The sequence below is a fragment of the Nothobranchius furzeri genome, chromosome 15 (genome assembly GCF_043380555.1).
Source record: "Nothobranchius furzeri strain GRZ-AD chromosome 15, NfurGRZ-RIMD1, whole genome shotgun sequence".
NCBI lineage: Eukaryota > Metazoa > Chordata > Actinopteri > Cyprinodontiformes > Nothobranchiidae > Nothobranchius > Nothobranchius furzeri.
In genome coordinates, this window is record NC_091755.1 from 33,691,868 (window position 1) to 33,708,054 (window position 16,187).

At 41.5% G+C, this 16,187-nt stretch overlaps 1 protein-coding gene across 2 annotated transcripts in view; it reads right to left on the minus strand.

The window, feature by feature from the left end:
• The window catches only part of mgll (monoglyceride lipase), a 43,905-nt gene that overhangs the window by 24,421 nt on the left and 3,297 nt on the right, over positions 1-16,187 (minus strand). Inside the window, exons 1-2 of one of the 2 annotated variants that reach the window (XM_054746350.2) lie at positions 5,357-11,092; positions 589-695 (exon numbers count right to left, since the gene is read on the minus strand). In XM_054746350.2, the coding sequence (XP_054602325.1) occupies positions 589-695; positions 5,357-5,430 (181 nt within the window). In that variant the 5' untranslated portion in view covers positions 5,431-11,092. Of the gene's footprint in view, positions 1-588; positions 696-5,356; positions 11,093-16,187 lie in introns of those variants that run through there. The other variant, XM_015967419.3, reaches the window with a different exon arrangement.

Sequence of the window (16,187 nt, forward strand, 5' to 3'; positions counted from 1 at the left end):
GTTCCTCACCGCGTGACCCAGCCTTGTGTAACACTAAAGAGTCGTTTACACCAGTTCATACACCAAGAGTCGTTCAGTGTGATTCCAACAGTAAAATTTGCTAAATTTCTTGTAATTATGTGTCAACGAGGTGCAAACCCAGCTATAACGCAGGGAGACGTTGGTTTTAGACTTTTTTTCATTTCCAGAGTAAATAAAAATAAAAATAAAATCTTCAGCAGCTCACACATCTTCTGTTTGAAGCTGCTTTCTTTTGCTTTGCTGTTTGAGCAGTCAAACGTGAAGTCAGCAGGACGATTCTGCAGAAGGGTTTCACAAACACTCAGCAAAATGTTTTCCTTCACAGTGCTTGATTCATCTCCTCCACCACATTTTACACACACACACACAGAGGTTCTCTGCAGAACAAAAGGCCAATTAACCAGCCAAATTAATTTTCAAACAGGATTAATTAGAGCCGGTGGACTTCCTGTAAGCCGGTGCTAAAGCTGTGTGTGGACTACTGATAAACACCGTGCACCATGAGCGTGGGTGTAAATATATGCAGTATATGGGTTTCCAGTCCAGTGATGGTTTTTCTTTGCTCACCGTGATCATGTGCAAAAGCCAGCAAGGACACATCCTTCAGTCTCTGAGCAATCTCATCATATGGACCACTGTGTTCGCCGGCTCCATGAGCGATAAACACAAGAGCCCTGAGGGGAAGAGAAAGAGGAAAAAGTTTAATTTCCACCAAAAAAGGACCTGACCCCTCTTCCTCTTGTTTTATCTCTGATGTTCAGATATGAAAAAAAGTTGACATTCTTCATGGAAGTGCCGCGTTTCCTTGATTAACTGATCCTGTTTTTTTCAAACAGCAAAAATCAGAAGAGTTTATGTTGTTGGGATAAAAAAACAAATATGTGACCTTCAGAAAATTCTGTGCATCACTGCCTGTGACGGGCTTGAGAAACAGGATGACGGAAAAACAATCCTGACCAACAGCAGAGGACAGGCTGTGCATTTAGAGGGAACATTTGTCATCTGTCTCTCTTCCTCCACATACCCCTGCTACTTGACTCAGAACAGACACTGGGGATGAAAACAGTAAAACACACTATAAAAATACAGCTGATAGTTATCTTTAGAGCTGCACACTGCAAAAAAAAAAAAAAAAAAACCCAACAAAAACAAAAAAAAAACAACAACCTAAAACCACTTTAAAACAAGTTCAAAAGAATTAAAAAAAATGAAAAGAAACAACATTAAAAGCAGTCTAAAAACAGAGACCTGTGACTCTCAAGCTAAAGAATAAAAATAAGTTTTAAGAGTTTTTTTAAGTTGTGAGTGTCGAAGCTTGCTCAACAGATATAGGGATTGCGTTTCACAACTTAGATGATCCTCCAATAATCTATGTTGTCATAAATTTGTTTTTTCTTCAGTGTATAGGATCTTTAACTGATCCTTACATTTTTGAGTCTCCCTAGTTCAGAAGGTATTTTGTAGTTTGTCTTTTTTTCTATTTGTATTTTTGCAGTTGTGACTTTAGAAAATTTGAAGTGGGGTGAGGGGGAAGGGGGCAAATAGTCTAGGTAGGGTGGCAACAACTGGTGGGTTTCCACTATCTCCACTATTCCACCACTGTCTCCACTTCACTGGGCCAGCTAAAAGGACAGTTTTCCAAGCCATTTCCAGGAAACAACAGAGTACCTGAACAAGGGTAGGTACTCGGAAAGGCCCGGTAGCGTCACTGAGCAGAATTTTTGGGTAACTCGGGCTGATGCTTGTAACTCAGTAGGAAATTACGTCAGCAGGCATTGCCCAAAACAACCATTTGTACAAATTAGAAGAGCTGGTGGTGAAGCAGAATGGAGGCAACAACAAATAAGCACCAATCGCACAGCTTTAAAATCACCGTTACTAAACTCCCAACACCAAAAAAACTCAGCCATAATTTGATGCATTTAAATTTTGCCTGTGCACGCTTTTTGGCACTAATTAGTGACATAAAAGCAGACGTGATATGCTGACGTCTTAGTGAAGTCCTGAAAGTGCTGAATTTGTATGACGACACAACAGCTGAGAGGACCAACCATTGTATCTCCCCTTAACTTTCCACCGCCCAGAAAAGACCCTGAAGGTCCGACAATGGAAACACGACTAATGTTGGACCTCCTCACTAAAGCCTGGTTTATGCTTCTCCGTCAGCTCCGCAAGGGACAGACACGCACGGACTGACGGAAGCGTTTTGCTCTCATACATCTCCGTCTCCTGGGGAGTGTTGCAAAGCAATTCCCTGGCAGGACAACAGAGGGCGTAGCGCTGTTCTGTGGTATCCTGTCATGTATCGATTCAAGATAGTGTGTTTATATTGTGTTTTTTGTATATAAGAGACTTTTTAACACAGAAAAATTTGTCTCTCATTCGCCTCCACCTCTTCATGCGCTCGCCACCTCTAAACCCACGTTACCTGTCAATTCCGTCCACAAATAAAATGCTTGCTGCATATCTTTTCACTCATCCAGTCACGGGGGGATTAAACGTTCATATTTTATTGTTTTTTTCGCGAGGTATTCTTCAAGCTTCTCCGTGTTTGCCGTTAGTTATCCTTGGCTTTCTTTATGTTTTTCAGGGCGCAATGGCGGCGGTTTAGATAACAGCGGCGTCCTGACCAATCACAAGCTTGCGTTGTCCGTCTCGACTGACGGATGTTTAGAAAAGAGAGCTCGACTCCGTCCGTCCTTGCGGAGCTCTCCGGCAGGCCCACAAGGATGTTGCGTGTCTCCGCACTGACGCAGACGGAGAAGCATGAATCAGGCTTTAAGTGCATGAAAATCCTCTTTTGTCTAAATGGAGTCAAAAAAGTATCCATAAAAATACTTTAAAACTATTTATTGTTTCATTATTTCTTGAAAGAATTTGAAGAAATATTTTAGGTATAAATGGAAAACATATCTGCTACTAAATAAGGAAAAAATACTCAAGACAAATTAAGCTGAAGTGTATTTTAAGGACATAAAAGAAGGGGGGCAGCTATGGGGGCAATGCCCTGAAGCAGATGGGCAGTTGCCCCCTCTTGCCTGCATTTGGATCTGCCCCTGGTTTTCTAGTTTCTTCATTCTGTGTCACAAGATGTTGTTTTTCATCTGCTACTTGGTTATTCTGCACCTTTGCACACCTGTCCATTCAATATTTACCCAGCTGCTTCTCACCACATTTCACATGTAACATTTTGTGGATTTGGACTTGGTTCAGCCTTTTTTTTGGGATCACGTGGCTTCTTAAACAGAAATTACATGCATTTTGTCCTTGCAAGCTCTGGAATGAATTCCTTTCTGTTAGAAATATTTAAATATTATGTTTTTCCTCTCTGTGCATACTAAACAGAAGAGGTGCAGTAAAACGCCTGAGTGTTCTTTCACTGAGAAGCATCGGTGGTGCCGAGGAGCCTGCTGGAGCTTCAGCATGTTGCTGCAGAGAAATTAGCCCAAATGCATTCAGCGACAGAGTAGGGAGGGAACAAAGTGAGACTGGGAGAATGCCAGCAAAAATGTGAGGGGGTGCGGGGTGGTGAGGAAGAGCAGAACAGAGGTAGCTCTTCATTGGGCTTTATTAGCACATTTCACTCACGGCTCTTTCCCTCTTTTTAGCAAAGCCATTGCTCTGGGCCAAGACTTTCTCTGCAGTCAAAATGAAGGAGAATCCATGTGAATGAATGTCTTTATGTGTGTGAAATATTCTGCACCACAACCAGAAGAGCTGCAGCGCATGAGTGGAGGTAATTTGAATTCACTGTCAAAGCAATGAATGACATGCTGCACCCTGTAACTTCCTGCCTTTTTTCTAAGATCCACCATTTCCTAAAACACATCTTTGGTTTTTCTGGATAACACGTCTTCTTTCTCTCTTCCAGCGTTGTCTCTTTACTGTCTGAGTGGTTGTAAAGTACCAAAGAACAAAAAGAAAACGCAATGTTCTCATCTACAAAGGGATTCAAAGCTGGTAAAGCTGGAGTATTTAAATCAGAATCCCAACAAACACTGCAGACAAGTGACATGATTCAGGCATCATCGTGTTGGCTCATCTGTGCTAACCCACCCCACTTCTTCAATGCTTCAGGGAGGCTTGATAGATATTTTCACCATTACAAATACAATGCCTGTCCCATAAAATGTCGCTTTAGGGTCATCTTAAGGCTCAGAGATGTCCTTTCATTAGTAAAACATGCACCCTTCCTCATTTAACATCACTATGGATGCAAATGAGCCAACTCCATCCAGTGATGCTGCACACTTCCTGAAAATGTTCCTTTGATTTTTCAACCCATGTTCAGATCTGTGCACATGGAGGTGAAACCCTTGGATATGTCTCATCTGCTGCTGAATTATTTGATCCCACTGACTGTTGTTTCATGGGAACCAAAGACACATGGTGTATGATCAGCCTTATTTAAACACCCAGAGAGCGAGACTCCCACTGCCTTCACACAGAGCTACTCCAAACAACCAGAGGGCCTAAACAAAGCTGAGGTCCTAATCTCCCCTTTATGCAATGCGGGTGGGGAACTAAAACTATAGAGCAGTGCTTCTCAATCCTGGTCCTGGCCAGTATCAAGCACATTTCTGTTGCTCCTCTGCTCTAGCACACTTGATTCAGTGGTTGAATCACTTGTGCAGCAGCCCATCAGGCTCTGCAGAAGTCTGTTAATCACCTGCTGATTGAAATCAGAGGTGTTGATGCAGGGTTAAAACTAAAACATCATGGATATTGGCCCTTCAGGACCAGGACCGAGAGCCACAGCAGTAGACCCTACAAACCTCTCAGTTTTGCTAAAAGTCTTCAACTTTATATGAACATTACAAGAAACTTAGCAGATCCTCATCAACACCATTAACAATATTGTCTTTGAGGCTTTTCCACTGTTGCCTCCGTATTAATTCCCATTAGTCATCATCACACACCGATATTACATTTCCGCATTTGACCCATCCCTGTGGGGAGTGGTGAGCTGCGCTCATGCAGGAACTATTTGGTGGTTTAACCCCCCAATCCAACCCCTTAAAGCTGAGTGCCGGGAGGAATAGGGAGCATAAGTCTCCTCCCTTTCCGGTCGGCTCAAGGGCCCCCGGAAGAACGAAAAAATGAATGCAAGTCAACGAGGATAAAAGAACTATTTTCTAATCCGCTTTGAATTACTCCCTGGATCACCCGTGTTGTACTTCAAATTAAATTAAAAGTGATGGGTGTTTCAACCTCGCCAGCCACATCCATTGAGATTTATCAGTTTGTAAAAGTTCGTAATTAGCATGACTACATCAGCATGTCGCATATGTAACGTCACCACATAATTTCCTCCTCTAGCGTAGCTGCTACTTACCAAATGGCCACATTTATGGTGTTTTTTTTTTCCTCCTGAAGGAAGGATTTTAAGTTTGCAAAACTTACAGCCATTTGTCACACCCTGTCTTGTCTCCCCATTCTGTTTAGTCATGTGTCTCTGTTAATTGCTCCCACCTGCCTCTCGTTTTCCAATAACCCAAGCTCCCAGCCCTCATGTATTTAAACCCCTTCAGTCCTGTGTCTCTTGTTGGTTCATTGTTTCTATGTCCTGCGTGCTTGATATTAAACCTATTGTAAAACCGTTCCTACCTGTCTGCCTGCCTTCCTCACCCGCGTGTGGATCCTCACCTCATCTCCGCTTCGCTCACCGGCACGTGTGTGACACCATTTCTCTCTGTTTTTCTCCGTGTCTGGTTTGACGACGTCACTTTCGTGATGCGCATTTGTAGTCCTGGACATAACACAAAACCTAAAATAATGTTTCCCCCCGTTCAAGAATAAGCGTGTTCATGGTATCAGAATGTGTCTTTAAAATTCATGGAAGTGAAATTCATGGCACATAAGCAGAATTAGAAAATAGTGTTTTTAGCTCCATTAACTTGCATTAATTTTTTTCATTCTTCTGGGGACCCATGGTCCAGAAGTAGATGGGGGTGACTTAGGCTCCCTCTTGGGTCCCATTGTTATAGTCTTTAGTATGACCCAACCACATATGAAACCCTGATTTCCCAGTCCTTGGGTAGAGGCTCATACCACTAAACTACTAAGAAGGTATAACCTTGTTTGTTTGGCTTGGGCATTTGGGGCCCCTCCTTGATTGGCTAAGACTGTATACTTTTGATGTGGTATGAACACACAAATCCTGGGAAATTAAAAGGAAATTCTGATAGCAATTGGCCCTCTCATCTTTTTAAAATGCTGAGATCCAAACCTGTCTACCACTGCATGTTTAAGCTGTTTCTGTGCTCCAACACACCTTATTCAAAGACTGAAATACGTATTCAGCTGTATTTCTGCAGAGGTGGAGCAGAGAAACATCCAAAACATGCAGGTTAGTGGCTGTGAATGATCATTATCGAACACAACTCTTTAAGAAACTAAACTAAACTGGTCCTGCCACCACAGGGACCTTGGGTGGAGCTCATTGCCAAGTTGTGTGGGTGTTTAAGATGTGCCACTTGCCGATAGGCAAGGCAGGCAATTACTTGGAGCCCTCACAGGCCCCAAGTGAGAACTACAACACTAGTGAGACAGGTAAAAGCTGTCTCACTGTTATTTCTACAACTGTAAGGAAATGTGTTAGACTCAAACTGAAGGACTAAACAGCTTACCCTCCCATCAGCAATGCACACAGAGCATCTTAGACAAAACTGGGCCTCTGCATTTATTCCCTTTATGGGAGCATAAATATTTGAGGTTGGGTTTCTTCATGGGAATCTGGCCCCTTTATAGAAACAAAAAACAAATGACCATAATGTAGATTTTCCATCTTTAAATGCAGCTATGTGTGACAGGAATGTTTGCAGAAATAAAAAAGCACAGATAAAAGCAAAACAAAGTTTGATAAACCAGACACACAGAGGCCATGAATAGATTCTAAAAAGATAAAAGTCTAAAAACAGCACCAGAAGAAAACAGATTTAACTTTGTTTTATCTATTTTATTTCACCTCATGAGCAAGAACATTGCTACCAAAAAAAAGCACTTTGCAGACAAAAGTTAGATGCAAAAAACTGCTTTTGATAAAAACAAAAAACTTCCTTTTAAATATTTGGATCTAAGGAACAGTGCCCTGAAATTTTTACCATGACATCAAAAAGCTGCAATTAATGTAATGTCCACTGGAGGCAGGCTTCTGGAGGTTGTTTCGGAACTGTGCTGCTCTGGGTGGCTGCATGTTGGAGTAGCGCTGTTGACTACAAGTTTTGCCTTTTTGGGACATTTATTTCATCTAGTTTCTAAAAAAAACAGTATTTTTTGGATGTTTTACTTTTCTGTTTCTGGTGCTATGAAGCTTAGAGGAATTTTACTGCTATTTTTTCACTTTTTGAGCATTTGTTATGATGCGTACCATGGCAACAAGCTGGTTTACAATTGGGAGCAGCTGATTAACATTGGAAAGGTTGAAATAATACCTCAACTGAAGCCATAAATCCCAAATGAGCTAAAACACAAGAAGCGTGGGTGCAGAGTGGGAACAAAACGGAGACAGAGAAAGAGGAAATTCAAACCGTCTTTTCCATTAATCATAATGGGCAATGTGAGATCACTGGCCAACAAGATGGAGGAACTTCAAGCCCTTTCAATGACTCAGCCAGAGTTTCGGCAGTGCAGTGTTATGTGTTTCACTGAGATGTGGCTGTAGGACCATATCCCTGATTCCAGTGTCTCTCTGCCAGGATTCCTGACTGTACGAGCAGACAGAGATCTGAAGAGGGGCGGAAAAAGAAAAGGAGGTGGAGTGGCAGTGCTTGTCAACAACAGATGGTGCCATCCAGGTCATGTTTCAGTGAAATGTCGTCTCTGCAGCCCAGATGTTGAAATCTTGGCAGTAAGTTGTCACCCATATTATTTGCCAAGAGAGTTCACCAGTGTTGTCTTGGCAACCATTTATATTTCACCTTCAGCCATTGCTGAAAGTGCATGTGATGCCATCAGTTCCGTCCATCCACTGTCTGGATGTGTCACTGACTATATAAACTTCTGTGTGGACAACATCATACCCACCAGAACAGTGAGATGCTTCGCTATTAACAAACCCTGGATCACCAGTGAACTGAAGAATTTGCTAATTGAGAAAAAAGAGCCTTCAAGGAGCTAGACAGGGAATTATTGAGGAGTATAGAGAAGCAACTGAAGATCAAGATCAGACAGCAAGGAGGCATACAGGAGGAAGCTGGAGAACAAACTACAGAGGAACAATATCAGAGATGTCTGGTCAGGGATGAAGAAGATCACAGGCTTCAATCAGAGGAAGGATTGCACAGACGGCAGCCTGGACACAGCCAATGAACTGAACAAGTTCTTCAATAGGTTCAGTTCAGGAACAAACCCAGCATCCTCCTCGCCTGTCCCCAGCCAATCAGACATCCCATCCTCCTCTGATCCAACATTTTCCGGTCACACGGCAGCTCTTTTGCCCTCTAACTGGTTCTATACATCTGTCTTCAACCAAGTCAGGATATGCTGCTGAACCCATTTACATCCCCCTCTCACCTATCTGTCTCTAGAAGTCAGGTGAAGAGGCAGCTGGAGAGACTGAACAGGAACAAGACTGCAGGTCCAGATTTCTCCAGTGCATTTAACACAATTCAGCCTGATGTACTTTGTCAGAAACTCCAGAAGACACAGGTGGGGGCCTCAACTATCGCCTGGATTAAAGACTACCTGACAAACAGACCACAGTTTGTGAGGCTGAAGAACTGCACATCAAACCAGGCGATCAGTAACATTGGAGCACCACAGGGGACTGTGCTCTCACCATTCCTTTACACTCTGTACACCTCAGACTTCCAGTACAAATCAGAGACCTGTCATCTACAGAAATACTCAGATGACTCTGCAGTTGTCGGTTGTATCAGAGATGGACAGGAAGCTGAGTACAGAGAGCTGGTGGAGCGCTTTGTGGCATGGTGTTGAAACAATCATCTGACCTTGAACGTGAACAAAACAAAGGAGATGATTTTAGACCTCAGAAGAAACAGGGTGGAGTCAAACACTGTTTCCATCATGGGAGAAGAAGTGGAGGTGGTTGAGGAATACAAATACCTTGGAGTTCACCTGGACAACAGACTGGACTGGAGAAAGAACAGCAAAGCCGTTTACAAGAAGGGGCACAGCAGACTGCACTTCTTGAGGACGATTAGGTCCTTCAATGTCTGTAGCAAGATGCTGCAGATCTTCTACAAGTCTGTTGAGAGTGTAATCTCTTCAGCCATCGTCTGTTGGGGTAGCAGCATCAGAAGCAGGGACCTGAAAAGGCTCAGCAGCCTAATAAAAAAGGCTGGTTCTGTTATGGGGACGACTGTGGAACCACTAGAGGAGATAATGCAAAGAAGGATTCTCCAGAGAATCAAAAAAGTTATGGACAACCTTGAGCATTCTCTTCACAAGACAGTCCGACAACAGAAGAGTGTCTTCAGTCAGAGGCTTCTTCAGTTTCTCTGCAACACTGACCGCTACTGGAGATCCTTCCTTCCAACAGCCATTGTAATATACAACAAATCTTTGACAACTTGATTATTATTATTCTGAGCTACTACAGCAATCATTTTCCCTCTGGGATTAATAAAGTATTTTTGAATTGAATTTAATTGAATTGAACTGATTTGAATTTAATTGAATTGAATAAAGTGGGTCCGTCCCAACTACTAGAAAATGGGACATTTGATAATTCACATTTTGGCATTTTAATGAATTTAAATTTTTCTAAGTAGAACCAAAACGGGGCTCTAAAAGGACAATGATTTTAAAATCTACAGCTACTGATCATTCAGGCACAAGGAATATTAGCAATAGTTAAGACCATTTGGTTGCAAGCCCTTTTCTTCACATGTAACAGAAGCCTCCTTAATTCAATACCTTTCTGTACATCTTCAGTCTGCACTCCCAGGTGTTATGAAGATGGGATGCACTTGGAGCTAAATCAAACGAATACGACAGAAACGAACAATGAGAGCTGGAAAATGAGACAGTTTGACATGCGGAAGCTGATGGCGACAACCCCGTAGGTGAAAAAAGGGAAGTGACAAAGATGTTTGTGTCAAAGTGTGCTGAAGAGCGAGAAAGAAAAGCACGAAAGAGGAAATCTGAAGGTGATGCAGAGAAACCGAAAGTGACGGTCGTTGCAGAACGTTTTATCTAAAGGTGAATCTGAAACAGGCTTTAAATTTAAAACAATCCTCTGTAGGTTTGTGTCAGTTATTTTTTTAATTAAAGGGGACATAATTGGCAAAACATAGGTCTCTACTTACTTAAAAAAATCTCCAAATATGAAAAAAGCTTTATTTGTTTTCAGTCACTGTTTTAGGAAATAAGTATCTAAAACAAATTGTTTCTAAAAGTACTCATTTGTGACCTCACAAACGAGAAAATTAGAACAGAATCACCTCTCTCATTCAAGAGAGAGCTGCTGCTGGAGGAGCGGCGGCTCTACTCCCAGCCCCTCCCAGATATTAGAGCATCTCAGCCTTAAGCAGCCAATCAGGGTATGGTGGGAATACCAGCTACAGCTTGTTTTCTTAAAAGGACAGAGCCCTGAAATAGCTCATTCTCTAGGGTGCTGAAACTGTCAAGAATGAAACTGCTAAAATTGCTTTATGTGAGAAGGATTTTATGCAAAGAACTACATATTGACCATAGACCTATTATAACTTCAGAAAAAAGTCATAATATGTCTGTAATTTACCACATAACACCCCCCCAAAACACCTGATCCAGCTATGTAAAAGATGTATCAGGCATAGACAATCAGTGAAATGTGAAAGATTTAAATCCCAACACTTAATGAAACTCATATCAGTCTGAATGTAAAGGCTACAGCCTTCTTCAAAATTAATTAAAATAAAACAACTCTAACTTTTATTTCTAATTTACAGCAAACTAGAGCTTAGAGCGAGGGGACTTTTATTCTGAAAGCCTTTTATGTCTATCCTCCACAGACAAAGTGGAAATGAGCAGCAGCTAAATTAAAAAGCTTGATAATACAGAAACACAAGCATGAAAGAAAACCCATCCAGACCTTTATCTGAGCGTTCGCTCCAGTTATGCAAAAACACAGGTGTACAGTGCCTATGTAGCTCTGTGTGTGTGTGGGGGGGTGGGGGTGGGGGTGGGGGGGGGGGTATAACATGCTAAAATGAGTTACACATCTGCACCAAGCTTGTTAATCATTGTATACCCTGCAGTCCATCTCTTTACCTTTAACCTTCTTCCCAGTTCTAGGTAAAGGACCTTTCAGGAGCTCAAAACCTTTTGACCTGTTGGCTCATTTTAAACAAAGAGAATTTAAAAACTAAGAGAGACGTCAAACTCTACTCTGTTGCTCAGATTTGTGTATTATAGATAAAACTAAAACACTAAAATCCAACACCAGAGGAGGTACCAATTTGATCATCCCATTGAACACATTTACAACAAATTCTTTATTTTCATCCTTCAATTTGTTGTCTGGCCAAATTAGTAATAATAATGTTTCAGAACTGAAACGTGATTACTGGAATACAACAGTTTTACATGGGTACCTGGCAGTAACGTCTATCCACTTCTGAAAACACTTGCTCAGGTTTCCAGTTGACACAAAATTACAAACAAACAAAACAAAACACAAGTCCATATCTGGAGCACCATTTGGGACCTTTGCTCTGCATACGTTTTCCTCAAAGATGTGGAACACTTGTTTTGCAGTAGTTTCTAGTGAATGCCTTGTAAGTCGTACTCTGGGGAAAAAGCTCCAGTGCACCTGTTTCAGGAACTAAAAAATTGCCACATCAGAGTTGAGCTTCAGACAGCCGGATTTGGAGTCGTATTTCCTGATATTTGAACATCTCACCTCTGATTGGCTAACAGCAACATGACTCTACCACTGGCTCCGTTTGCTCTGCAACATTGATGTTTCATCTCCACAAGCCTGAAGGAATTCTGCTGTGTGGTAGTGTTGCTAATGCTAACAGTTAGCTTCTACAAGCTGAGACATTCTCTGCTGTTTCCTGGATGCTAAAACAACAACCTTCCCCGTCATGTGTCAACATGGGTAAGTCCATGAACGTTAAGCAACAGTGTGATGTAGATCTATCAGGCTTTTCAAATTTTACCGTCTATTTTCTATCAGAAGCTAATGCACGAGATAGGTGTAGGAGTCTATTTTCATGCTTTTTAGTGTTCCACACCTTAAAGAGAGCTAGCAGTTTTAATCATTCACCTGGTTCTGCTGATTCTAAAGTACGTTTATATTCACATTCAGACATGATTGGGGTCATCATTCAAATATATATAAAGAATAAAAATTCCCAAGGATGACTATCCTAGGCTTAGATTTTTGATAGGTTTAAACAAATTCAGAGGAAAAAAAAATTTTTTTTTAGGTCAGACAGTCATTTGCCACCTAGCTGCAACTATTTTAACATTTGTACAGGTGTTTACTGGCAAGAATCTGGCAATACGATATTTCACAATAAAGTCAGATGATATTTGTCATTTTAAAAAATGAATTTTGTTGTAAATCTCGGGCCATACTTTGAAAACGCATCTGTTGTCATCGTGAATCTCGTTCTCTCAGAATGAAGGCTGTAACTACTTCTGCCACCTAGCTGTTGGAGTTTGAATTGCACTACACAAAAGAAATACAGTAAATGTTTGCATGTAAATTCTGTTAGGGATTTTATCAATATATTTTATCAATAAACCCATTTCCTGCAGCTAGAGAGAGACAGGAGACAAATTAAGCAGACAAGTAAACCAAATTGCAGTCTGTGGCAGAGCACGAGGCAACTGCCCCGAGTTCTGCTCTGCCCGTTTATTTTATAACATGAGATAAGAAAGGAATAGGAGTGAGGTCATGAGTGAGAGAGACAGTGTGTGTGCATATGAGTGTGTCTGCGTGTGGGTATGCTTCCAGGCATAAGGTAATACATTAGTTAATAGGATTAAAGTAATGAAATATAAAATTTCCATAACAAATTCTCAGTAAGAAAATCAATACACTGCTTTTGAATATCGATCCAGTATCATAATATTTCAGTTTATGATATTTCTGTCATGTTCCTGAGCCAAGGTGAGTGCTCCTTCCTAGCTAATCATCTCTGAGGCAATTTTCCACAGGCGAGGAGCGGAAGGAGCTGCAGGTGCGCCGAATCTCCAATCAGGAGGTCGGGTGTAAAGGGAGGAGACACCACACTACGCCGGATGATTGCACCTGTTAGGTAGCCCCAGCCTCTTGTCTTCATTTGCTCGTTTTTGCTCGCTTGAAATTGATAATGAATTTTTTGGCTTTGAACCTCGGACTGTTTCTGGTTTGCGCTTTTTGGATTCTCCTCTGAACCTTGTTTGTTTATTCCATTCAGGATACTCCACTCTACACACAACTCTCGCCGCTCGAACCCCGGATTACCAGAACCACGTCCCATCCTCCTCTAATACGCCTGACCGAATTATCTCCGCTGCTTCACCCGCCTCAGCCCACTGAGCCTCCACCAACACTCACCTTGGCTACCCACCTTTCCCGCATACGTATCTTGGACTACTATATGGACTAAAGCCGAACGGCACACCTTCACTGGACTTACCAGTGCACTTTTTGTTCGTGTTTTTAAAATAAAAGAACTTTTCTTTAACTTACCCAGTGAAGTCATGTTGATTCTGCATGTCTTGGGTTAAGCATCTCCCTCGAGTCATGACAATTTCCTTACATCACTATTTTCATACATGCAATCATTGAGCCCTCTGGCTGGCTCACACAGAGATCACGCTGAACATCCTGGTTTTTCTTGTTCACTCAGATGTTTGTTTTCATCTACTTGTTACTAAACAAACACTTCATGTAATAAATACAGTCTGACCTACAAATAGTCAGATAAATTAGCAGCGTGCATGATATCACTGAACACTTAGCAGCAGTATGAACTGTACTGACCTGAAGGAAAAAAGGGATATTTCCTTTTCAAAGGTGTTTTCTTTAGTTATTTACACTTATAATATTAAAGAAGAACTAGTGTGTGGGAGCAGAACTGTATTGTAATATAGTTCCACATTCAAACTGATAGACATCTTTTCTTTTCTAAGATGCTCTTATAGGGTGAGCCCCCCATCAGTGTGGAACAGCTACTTATCCTATAAATCGTACAATAAAACCACCTCAGCCAAATTACAGGAGCTGCTACTTTAGCAAAAAGACTTTTAACGAGTTTGAGGTTCTGGGAACGATTTAATCGCCACGTTCAAGTTTACATGCAGCTTCTGTTTCACTGCTCAACACAAAATGATAAAACATGCCAACTTGCACACAAAACATAAGCAATTAACCTGTTTTTACCTATTATTATTAGAAGATTTGTGAAAAATGCAGGTTAAACAACATCCTCACCAACATAGGGCCTCCTGGATCTGTGCCTACTGGCAGTTTCACCATGCTTACTGGTTGACCTCCAGTGAGACCGCTCTTACATAAGCCATCCAAAGCTGCAGCTCTGATGCAGTTACAGCACAAGGGACCGCGCAGATATTTTAATCCTGTTGTGATTCAGCTTTTAACTTCTAAACCTTCTCAGACTTTTCAGGAGACATTTTTTTTCATTCTATGGTTGTTTTCTTTCAATTACTGCCGAGGAGAAGTGGGTGGAAAATCTTAGAGAACTTTTGTATGTTTGCAGTTGCATTGTGGGTAATAATAAGGGCTAATGTTAGTCTCAATAGCAGTGTGTATACAGAAACAACACTTCTGTGTTTACAGTTCATGCACACAGACATACAAACATAAGTATTTAGCAGCTGCTTGTGCAAACACAGTAAATCAAGAGCACACACACACACGAGTGCGTCTCCAGATGTTGTTGCGATGTTTTGTGGGTCTGTCCCATCACTTCATGTCACTTCTCTCATGCTGCATGCAAACATGTGGTTATAGGCATGGGTTACATCAGAGCTTGCTCTGCAGCCACATGTGCAGAGAGAGTGCAGCGGACTTTAAAAGCATGAGAGCGCATACCAAAGGGGCCTCCATGTGGAAAACGTGACCGTAAAGCAGTCCAACGTGTTTTATTTGTATACATTTTTTCAGTTTCTCAGCTTGCTCTGTTGCTTGGTGTCCTTTTGGCACAGACACAATTGTGCCATTTATCCAACAGAATGCAGGATGAGTCAAGATTCAGGCCCTGAAGCAGAGGAGCTGGTGTGTCTGAGAACATGATCAGAACGCTACTTTCTGTGCACAACAGAACATGTGTGTCAGTCTTTGGAATGTTCTTAGAGGCTGAGATGAATTCTGAACAGATGCTCTTTTATTTCTTTGTGTCATCGCATTCAAGAGTTGTTTTGCCACATTTATTCTGTTCTACTCGTGTCTGTAAATGATCCGAATTAATGGCTTTGATAAAACTAATACTTTGGTTCTTAACCCTCTGTAGGCAGGCACTGCAGATTTGCAACAGTTAAAACCTACCTACCTGGTTACTCCACATACGTATTTCATGAGCAGTTTTAACTCAGAAGTACCCCTGAAGGACTTAGTTGTTCGTCCTTTTATCAAAACTTATTTTGAGCCTGAGGGTTAAAGGGAACACCATATGACTTTTATATCTTTTTGCACATGCATGCGGGTCTCCAATGCTGCTATTAACACTCCAAACATAAAAAATGACCCAGTGTTTGGTTTCCAGTGTTGGGAGAAACGCGGTACAAAGTAATTAATTACTGTAATTCACTGCTTTTTGCAGTAATGTGGTAATGTACGGCGTTACAGTGAAAGAAAATGGTAATATTTACTCGGTACAATTGTCAGTAACGCGGTAATTACAATGCATTTTTAAACCCAGGATCAAGATGTGGGTTTCCTAAAAATTCAAATTGCGGGAAGCCTGAAAAAAGATCCAGTATCCACATACATGACGTCATTTATGGACTCAGCTTTTCAGGCATTCTATGAGCAGAGAGGACGCAGCGGTAATGGCTCAAATACTCCAGCTGCATCCCACGCTGTTAAATACACAAAATCGCTCCACCAAAACAAAGTTATTCGCTTGCGATCATTTATATCAGCCCATATTCTCTGGTACTTCATGTACTTTTCAGCTGAGTTCATAATCTGTGCCGCTGTGATTTCAACTCATTGCTGCTGGAGCACAGCGCATATTAAGCATTATATTTTTGAGTTTGGT